We start from the raw sequence: 10,381 nt of genomic DNA on the forward strand, positions 1-10,381 counted from the left end.
CTCTCTCTCATTCTCTTTCTCTCTCTCCCCTCTTTCATCTTCTACAATATGATTACCTTATACAAGTAGCCGGTCAAGATACTCTACATGTCACATCCGAGTTACGAACAAAATGGTTCTAAAACGTTTGTAAATACATTCTGCGAATATCTTAGTCCAACTTAATTAGAGCTTCCTTTCATTCTCACTATGAACCATATAATAACCCATATAACTTCTCCCAATAGTCCGCGTACGTTAAATATATACCATATATACAATATACCACACAATCTAGTACCTGCAACATATCGCTAATGCTAGAAAACACCAGCAGATTCATAACATAGATTCATAACATAATAATGTGTACTATAGTATAATAAATAATACCTACGTTAAAAAGAAACATTTTTGGCATGCTCAACTGGCGAGCGGTGCACGACGTTGCCTCGAAAACATGTTGATTCACCGTGGCCTTCAGCGACGTGATTGGCACTAGAAATTTGACGTGCACGAATTTAATATATGGTTTATATGGACTTGGAAAACGAAAAGTGACGAACTAATCAGGGGTGATTGACTAGCATATAGACTATCTGGCAATGTTGCCCCGGCTGACAGGTTAAAGATATATTTTGTAATGCACAATAATTATATATATTATAAATGTTGTATATATATATATATATCATATATATATCATATAATAACACCTACTTATATCTCTGTGCACCTCTTGGTATGTTCAACTGGAGACCGATAACCACTCAATCGTTGCACGACGCTGCCTCGCAAACGTGATAATTCTCCGTGTCCTCCAGTCTGGCGATGGCCACTGAAAATAACTTTGATGTGTATATATATAAATTCATTGTGTTTATTGTGAGCTTAAACAAGGAAAGCGGAGAATGAATCAAAAGAGACTGACTGATATATAGACTTTACCGTTAATTATACCCTATCGCTAAGTATTTAATACTATAACCACGCATCTTTATGCCACTATAACGCATGAAACGGGTAGTTATAATTTAACTCAGTCAGGTATGTGTGTTATCCTGATTAATCCATTTATATTATATGATTAAACGAGTGAACGGCATTAATTAAGTATGAAATTATAACCGCTACGGATGCTTGAGGAAGAATTCCTGTATATTTATTTACTCACGTTAGCTGTAATTATGATGCGCATTCGAAGTTCTCACAGCTTTTATCTTTGACGACAACAACACAGAGAGAACATGGCAGGGACTCTTCGGGCCACTGCCACGTGTATACTGACCGTGATATATCTCGCGAGAAAGAAGCCCGTCACATCGTGACGAAACCCGATGTTAATCAGGTCAACGATATATCCATCTGGGTATTCCACATATGCACACTTTATAATTATTTTTCACACTAGATGTCGCCAGGATTTTAAAATTCAACATAGCATATCCTTATGTCATTGGGTGGTGGCGCCTCTAGCGGATCACTATATCTACCGTGAGACCTACTAGTAGCGGAGAGTATCAAGACGTAGGCGTGCGGCTTTACACACTCTGGCAGTAGAATTTGGGAACCTGCAGAGAATGCGGGCATATCCGCCTAGATTTTAGAGAAAAATAAAATAAAGGTCTAATAAATGCAAATAACCGCATATAAGCCTTCACGCAGTCAGCGACGAAATCTTCACCAAGCAATTTAATCGCGTTCTCTCTAACAACACTGTCACCAAGCAATTCTATCGTGTTCTCTCTAACAACGCTGTCACCAAGGAACGGTACGTACCGTGTTCTCTCTAACAGCACTGTCACCAATCAATGGCATGGTGTTCTCTTCCCTACGTTTTCGTCTGTCACCAAGCAATAGTATAGGCGTTCATTCTAACAACGTTGTTAGCTGTCACCAAGCATTTACCTCTGTATTCCCCTTAACAACGTTGTCGCCTCTCAGAACATCACCAAGTAATTATAACTCTACCGCGTTCTCGCTTACAACTCGCGAACAGCGCACGCCAGCACCGCTGTGACTCTCCCCACCACTACGCTGGTTAGTAGGCTGGCTGGCTGGCGCACCGATGACAGGCAGCCGATGCCTTGGGGCAAGCTTACGCGCTGCTGCCGACGCCCCGTTGCTACGGGTTGTAGCCTGATCTACCCGACACGGTGCTTTCACACGCTGCAGCAACACTCGTCGCCTCGCCCCACCGTCTATCACAGGGAGGGCCCGTCGCTCACCCCACTCAGGCCTATTTCATCCAGCTAGCAGTTACGCCAAGGTTTGTATTAATCCCGGCCGCCACTCTAGGATGTGTGGAAGAGGAACGATGGCATACTGACCCAGACTCCATGGTCGGGAGGGGGTAGGGAAACACTAGAATAAGAGCTCCTCGTCGCGTATTATTGCGTCTAGCTGGCACGGGAATGTCCAGTGCTTTCCACCTCATTACTGATCTACGGGGCATAGCTTCTCCCACCCTCCACCCGCCCTGATTCTAACTGGGCATATCCGCCTAGATTTTAGAGAAAAATAAAATAAAGGTCTAATAAATGCAAATAACCGCATATAAGCCTTCACGCAGTCAGCGACGAAATCCTCGATACCCGCCCGCGACTGTACCATCTGTATAGCGTGAGTGTCAACTGCGTCTCTCCCTCATCATTACTCAGCTAGGTGACGAAATTTTGCCATCTTCCTCTCAGAATTTGCTTGGGTTATGGCTCTAATCTAATCGGTTATGATTAGTTTGAATTTAAAGCGCTTACCTGGCTGAACCCAGTATGCCAGTCAGAGGGCCAGAGGTCCACGAATCCACGGTATCTAAGTCATACCTTGTATACCAGACGTTGCGGGTTGAATATTTTGATAGAGAGCTTATATATACCATACTATATACCTACACCAATATATTATACATATTTTCCAGCGTTCTGGAAATGACGTCGAATCCGGAAACTACTGGTGTGTGGCGAAGGCGCGCACCTTGCTGGTCGGTGAAGTTTCTAGAACCATATCCTATATATGCGCGGTTTCGGTTTATTATTTACGGTTTTGCAATAGATGTTGCAGCTGCCCTTTAATCTATAGCAGACACGCTCGCACGCATGCACACACGCACGCACGCACGCACGCACGCAAACACACACACACACACACACACACACACACACACACAAACACACGCGCGCGCGCGCAAGCGCACACAAGCCCACGTGTTGAACACGGTACGATTGTGATGTTTGAGTGTTTAATTTGTATTCTGGGTGCGTGTGTTTGACCCCCACCGCCGTCTGCTCACCCTAGCAAGTCCTAGTTATTGTAATCGGAGAAATCTATGAACGTATCTCGCAGGGCATCGTGAGAATAATGCGGTGACTGACCGATTTTGACCCTCAGCCTTTTCGCTTGCGCAATGTACTATATATTTGAGTAAATAGAGTTATGACGACTTGAAATTATTCCATTTGCCAGTATTGGTTGATATTTTGTAGATATATTGTATATATTGTATATATATGTTCCTCGTAAACACCTAGTTTAAGATTTAAGTACAAAACCTCGACTCGCTCTATTTCATATGAGATTAACAGCTCACAGTATTAACGCATTTATATCATACATGGCCGGATTAAGGTCCTCATGGGCCATAGATGCTTGTTTTATAAGCCCTCGAATATATTGATGACACGAATAACTGAAGGTCAAAAACTTTCTCTGATACATATGACTGTGAACATAAAATTACCTCGAGTGTGTTTGCGTGCTACGAGCACGGTTAGACACGGTTGGTTTTGGGATAAGGATCTTGCACCTGGGTTAATGTTTAAGCAGTAGGGCGATGATTTAGCATTTCAACGTGAAATTAGTCATTGTGTGGGTATAGGTTCCGCTATAGTTTTCGATTTGATAGGCTTAGAAGATTTTATTGCGTATCTGAAATCAGATTTACGTACTTTTAAGCAATTAGATGTATATTAATTAACTAGGGTTTGTCAATACTAATCGCATGTGAGATCATGGGGGTTCTTTGAGGGTTATGATGCGACGCAAAGAGCACCGGTGTTGTGTTAAAAGAGCGTACGAGATTACTTCTTTCTTGTACGTATTAAATGATTAGACACCATATAGACATGTATACACACGCACGCACACACGCACGCACGCGCACACACATGCACACACATGCACGTGTATATATAGATACTATATTACCATATAATTTATACATAGCAAGATGACGCGTGCATGTGTGCGTGTTCTGGGGGCGAAACCAGGAAATCCGAAAGGGAAGGGTTCGTGGAATTTGCAGCGGAAAACGGTTGGCGGGTATTGCATCATAGATTCTCCATAGAACAGGGCTGCAATCCGATGGGATTTGATAATATATTTTCCATTTTGAGGTACTTCATCCTATTTCAATTACAACAAACGTTTCCCACTCACTGGACAAATCAGACTTTCAGTAATAAAGGTGGAAGGGTCCTGTTCCCCATAACCTCTCTCGGGAACAGGCCTACGGCAATGGATCTCGAAGCTAGTCACATAAACATCAATGTCGCACACGTTTTCTCAATGAGCTTTATTGCAACAATAACTAACAATTTGTACAACACGTAATTTACTCTAATCTGTGGATCGATGATACTCTCATACGGTTCTCGCATGCGGCCAGTACACACGCCAGCTCTAGTGACTACAGTGATAGTACGTGTGTAGAGCTATCTCGCAACGCGAAATATGTTATTCTCAGCTGGAAAATCTTTGATAAAAGCAAGCCACTAGTCATGATGTGTTAGTAGAAGATTACAGGCATGCATGCGGGCACACACAACACAACAAACACACCTCGGTAGCTCAGTATTCTCGTGATTTGCTCTAGTCATGATTGCTATAGTGTAGAACGTCAACTAGCTAACACCACCGATTGATTGATGCCACTCTAGTTAATCGTGAATTTTCGCCCATTAGTCTCTATGAATACGGAAAATTTACGTTGCTTGTTTTGTGCTTGAGTTTCTATCTTGTTCATACTTTTAATATCGACTGGATTCAGTTATTTGATAATTGTAACATCAAGATGATGAATGCGTGCATGTGCAACCACGCACGTCACCAATAACGTCTGTCGTAACTGTAGATTTATGCATTTTCATTTCATCACACACGTTAGCATTAATTTGAGGTAGTAAACGTACTCATACTTTACTTTACCCCCCATACTTTACAGAATTGTAAGGTTTATCGCTTTAAAGGCAGGACAGCTGCAGACTCTGCACTAGGATTCGCAAGCAGAACTTCTTTCATGGCCGTATAGATCTTTTACTACCAATGATTATGATGTAAATTTTTCGATTACATCGCGGTGTGGGTGTGGCGTTATTGCATTCTATGAAGTAGCCATTGTCGACACCGATTTTACAAACACCTCTACAGCATACCAATCGCAGACAAAATCTCTGCGTAGTACCATGAACATATCTAAACTCTAGTATTGCACTACACTATACACAAAACATAACATAACACAGTGTAATATATCTCTGTATAGCACCATGAACATAATATTCTATAGTAGAGAACTTCACCAGACTAGTATAACATACCATAACATGTTTATGCACTCTGTGTGTTATGTTAGTGTAGTTCTCTACTAGAAAATAGATATGTTCATGGTGCTATGCAAAGAGATATTACACTGTGTTGTGTTATGTTATGTTACGTTACGTTACATTATTTTGTTACCAAGAGTCCATAAACAAGTTCATGCATTCTTGGTGCTATGTTACGTGCTCTTGGTAATAACATCACAACATAACATAACATAACACGGCACAGCACAACACCATACAACACAACAACACATAATAAAAGAACATAACACAACATAACCTAGCCTAACATAACATAACATAATATAACATAATATAACACAACACAACATAACACAATATAACATAATATAACAAAACACAACACAACACAACATAACAAAATATAACATAATATAACATAATATAACACAACACAACATAACACAATATAACATAATATAACAAAACACAACACAACATAATATAACATAATATAACATAATATAACACAACACAGCATAACATAATATAACATAAAATCAGGAATGACATGTCATAAGATACTATACTAACACAGTACGCCGTCGTGACACCGTAATACGTCATGGTAGCACCAACAGATAATCCATTGACGAATGAAACGCCCACCGATAGTGATATACGTGCTCGTAATTCAACCACGGAAGGCGCCACCGACAAACAATGGCTTGCTCTCAATAAGCGAAGCACGCGAGCCATGACTACTACAACAATGCCAACAAAACGACGAAATTCAATCGAATTGTCGACACGGCTCGCGCATTTTAACCTTGCGGGCTCCCAAAATTGATTCGCTCTTGATGACTGTAATACACTCGTTAAGTGCTTCGTCGCTCACGAGCACGTTCATTGTGAGCTGGCTGTAATGATTGTACGGTGCACTGCGGGTAACATCGTATATGGACACACGCACTCACCAACATGCTATTGCGTCTGTTTATATCACGGAAACACCCCTTTGAAAAAAAACAGAGTGAAAACACGGATACACCCATCATACAAATACGAAAGTGCACTAGGCAAAAAGCGAACTCGATTAAACTTTATGATGGCGCAGAGTTCACCCAAGGTTGTTGCATGACATTGAGCCAGAGTTGGCAGAACGAGCAAAAGGCCGTTGGCCCCACAGTGACTACCAAGGATAAGCTAATTCAACAGCTTACGTCGGTCCAACGGAGGCCGTACATGATCGCATTATCAGGGAAGTAATGACACTCGAAATCTGAGCACAAATCTGAGAAAACTTTTCGGGGGTTGACGTCAAAGCGTCACAACCAATGGCTTGCTTTTATCGTAATTAATAATCCTAGAGCAGTACTACCCGCAGTGTGAGACAGGACAGAGTGAACAGATATCACCAAGAGTAAGATAACAACCCTTATTATTATCTTACTCTTGATATCACACAGCAACGCGATCAATCATAGCAATAACAATAGCAACGCAATCATCACAGTCTTCTGCGGCGATATAAAAATCACATGCACACTACCGCAGACAGCAGCAGAGTGAATGCCCACAATGGCAATCGCCGAACTTACGCACGCACGCACGCGCACGCACGCACGCATGCATGCGCACTCATATGCATACGCAGACATATAACTACACACACAGTTAAGTGTGTTTGCCTGCCATCATTACAGTTCTCCTGCGCGAAGCAGCACCCGACCTCTGCCACCGCGGGGCACCACCTGCGACAGCCCCCCGCTCACGCGAAGCACTCGCGCTTCAGCTTCTCTAGACGGGCGCCGACAGCTGCCGCGAGAGGCTCGCGGAAGCGCAGCATCGCCTCCTCGGCAACAGTCTTAACGCCGGCCGGCGGCGTGGTCGCGTCGGCGAAGCCCTTCCGGTAATGCAGCAAGATGGCGTCGTTGATGTCGAGAAAAACATCGCGCACGCCCCCTGACGGGTACGCCTGGTGGATGCCGACCTGCGCGATGTGAGGGGGCGCCACCATGAACTTTGTGCGGTACGTCTCCCACGGCACGGGGCGGTAGTCGGCTCGGCGACGCACGGAGCGAGCGAAGAAGAGCCGCGGCGCGCGCGCGGGCCAATCTCGCGCCGCCGCATGCACGTCCGCCGGCGCCCCCGCGCCGTACGCAAAGAAGTTTCGGAAGATGAACGACGCGCCGGTGCGGTTGGCCAGCAGGTGACGCCACGTGGGCGCACGCAGCGGCAGCGCCACCTCGTCGACGTCGAGGAACGCGAGCATGCCGACGCGGCGCATGTTGCGGTAGAGGCAGTCGTTGACCTGCGCGACCTGAGCGTTCGAGTGCACGTCCCAGGGCGCGCCGCTCGCGTTGACGAACGTCTCGTTCGACGCGTAGCCGTCCGTGCGCAGGTGGAACTGCACGATCTCTACGAAGCCGTCGCGCTCGTAGCCGCGCAGCGCGCAGTCGACCGCCGCCGACGCGCTGCCGTTGTAGACGGTGACGCGCGACGCGCCGAGGAGACGCCACGTCTCAAACGCCTCGACTAGCTGCAGCGTCTCATCGAAGCGCGAGTGGAACGCCGGCACGCAGACGCCGAATCGCGCCTCAGCCTCCGTCTCCGCCGCATACGCGTTCACGACGAGCCGGTTCGACGCACGCTGAGCCGTCACGTTGGCCGCGCCAACGATCGAGACCTCGACGGGGACCGCGGCGCCCCCTAGCGGACACACGATGAAGTACACGGCGTAGAGGCGGCGCAGCACCTCTATGAGGGAACGCGCCGCGGCGGCGACGACCGTCTCCGTGCCGTTGGCGAACACCAGGTGGCACCACAGGCGCGGCTTCGGCTGCTTGCGCGTGCGGAACTCGTAGAGGGCGACGACGACGACGCTAGGTGGCGCCGCGCGGTCGTCGTAGAACGCCGAGAACACGGCGCCGCGGCCGTCGTCCACGTGCTGCCAGCGCTGGTGACCGGTGTCCGGCGACGCGATCCGCACTTCCGAGTTGCGGGCCCGCGGACGGAGGCTGACTGGCGCCGCCGCTTCGCCGCCGCCACGACGCGAGGTTAGATTGACGTCACCTGGCAGCTGGACAATATGACGCGACGACAGCTGGACACTGTCCAGTGATTCCGACCTTACACTGTCTGTCTCACGCAGTCGTTTAGATTCGGTCTTGCGGCTGGCGCCACCTACAGGGACATCTAGCCGCTGCCTCGCGCTATCCGCCGCGAAGACGAGCGGACACCCACCGTCGACGCAGGACAGCGGGAACGTTCGCTTGTTGCCGGCACGCCGCATTGCCGGTGTCGCCCCCGGAAACGATATCACGTATAGGAAGCCGATGGACCAGACGACGAGGGCGAGCGACAGCAGTCCGAACACGGCCCGGCACTTCGCCGGCGTCACCATGGCAACGCCGCGCTCGGCTTCGGAGGCTGCGAGGATCGCCCGTCGACCGGCTCGCGTCACGGGTGGTGGCGCCCTCTATTGCTGCCGCACATCGCTGCCGGATCGCCTTAAAGCCCGCGCGACGTGAGGTTTTCCACAATGAATGCAAAGAGAGTCTCTGACAGCGATGAGGCAGTTAGCAGCAGCAAATATCGCGGTGGGTGTGGACGGAGTCGGGGTGGGAAGGGCGCATGGGGACCACGTACAGAGCACTGTCCTGAGAACAATCTACGCTATTGCTAGGATAGGTAGGTCCCTCAGATCTTCCTGCTTTCTGAAAGAGAAAAAAACGAGATTAGCGTGTTACTTCGTCTACATTACATGCACACGCCACACGCACTCTTTCTCTCGCACACGCGCGCATGTGCAGTCATAAAGCCATACACACAAACAACCACATGCACGCACGAATGCACGCGCGCGCGCGCGTACACGCACGCACGCACGCACGCATGCACGCGCGCACACACACTAACACACACACGCACGCACACGCGCGCACATACGCACACGCACGCACGAACGCACGCACGCACGCACACAATGCTTGAAACGAAGCCCACGTGGCGTGAAAGACGAATCAATATCATCGATATTATATATCAATCGTTACCGAAAGGCATCGCGACACAAATCCGCATCGCGGGGGAATAGGACCGGTTCACGCGGAATCCGGGAGCGCTCCTCCGCCCGCCGCCGCACACCTGCGGGCTGACGGCGGCGCCCCCTCGCCCTCTTACTAAAACCCGTCGAACAGGATTCCCTCGACATGCCGCTGGGGCGTTCAGTTGCGCTGCCCCCGCTGCGTCATGGGTTAGCGTATGCACAGCGGACTATAACACATCGTCGGCTTCGATTGCTGCAATCCACTTAATTACGTATTCGGCGCATCGCGTGATGAAGTAAACCTTATCATTTATGCCTCGGCGAATCATTATCACACTCGGTATTTAACTGATTGCGCCGGCGCAGGTCATTGGCCTCTCGCTGCGGTGTATCCACGAAGTCTATAACCAGACGCGCGCGCATTGGTGCCAAAAGAGAAACAGAAAAACGTGGATAGGTGCAGACGGGGGGGGGGTGAACAAGTGAGCTCGAGCAGGGTCTCGGGGAGAAGGGAGCGAGCAAAGAGGTTTGGTAGAAGGGAAGCGAAGAACGAAAAGAGAAAGAGATAGGAAGAGATACTGAGCGACAGAAAAAAGAGCGATGGAGAGAGAGATCGAGATAAAGGTAGACAGATAGAGATAGAGCGAGGGAGGGAACCGAGAGAGAGAGAGAAGAGACGAGAGGAGACGAGAGAGAGAGCAGCAGAGACGACGAGAGAGAAAGAGAGAGAGAGAAGAGACGAGAGCAGAGAGAGAGGAGAGAGAGAGATGAGAGAGAGAGAGAGAGAGCC

At 48.0% G+C, this 10,381-nt stretch overlaps 1 protein-coding gene and 1 long non-coding RNA gene across 2 annotated transcripts in view; both read right to left on the bottom strand.

The window, feature by feature from the left end:
- The window catches only part of LOC106806126, a 5,891-nt gene extending 4,601 nt beyond the window's left edge, over positions 1-1,290 (bottom strand). The window contains exons 1-3 of the long non-coding RNA XR_001393502.1: positions 1,154-1,290; positions 700-827; positions 377-477 (exon numbers count right to left, since the gene is read on the bottom strand). This is a non-coding gene — a long non-coding RNA (uncharacterized LOC106806126). The remainder of the gene's footprint in view (positions 1-376; positions 478-699; positions 828-1,153) is intronic.
- Positions 1,291-6,027: 4,737 nt separating this feature from the next.
- LOC106806119 lies at positions 6,028-9,675 on the bottom strand. Its single transcript, XM_014807973.1, has 2 exons — positions 9,599-9,675; positions 6,028-9,259 (listed from the first exon to the last, which is right to left on the bottom strand). Exon 2 carries the CDS (start codon positions 8,944-8,946, stop codon positions 7,312-7,314), a length of 1,635 nt encoding a protein of 544 aa, XP_014663459.1. The 5' UTR covers positions 8,947-9,259; positions 9,599-9,675; the 3' UTR covers positions 6,028-7,311.
- Positions 9,676-10,381: the final 706 nt, after the last annotated feature.

Source organism: Priapulus caudatus, unplaced genomic scaffold (genome assembly GCF_000485595.1).
Source record: "Priapulus caudatus unplaced genomic scaffold, Priapulus_caudatus-5.0.1 Scaffold143, whole genome shotgun sequence".
Taxonomy (NCBI): domain Eukaryota; kingdom Metazoa; phylum Priapulida; class Priapulimorpha; order Priapulimorphida; family Priapulidae; genus Priapulus; species Priapulus caudatus.

Coding starts and splice junctions, on each gene's coding strand:
- LOC106806119 (XM_014807973.1), bottom strand. CDS start 8,946: ATGGTGACGCCGGCGAAGTGCCGGGCCGTGTTCGGACTGCTGTCGCTC.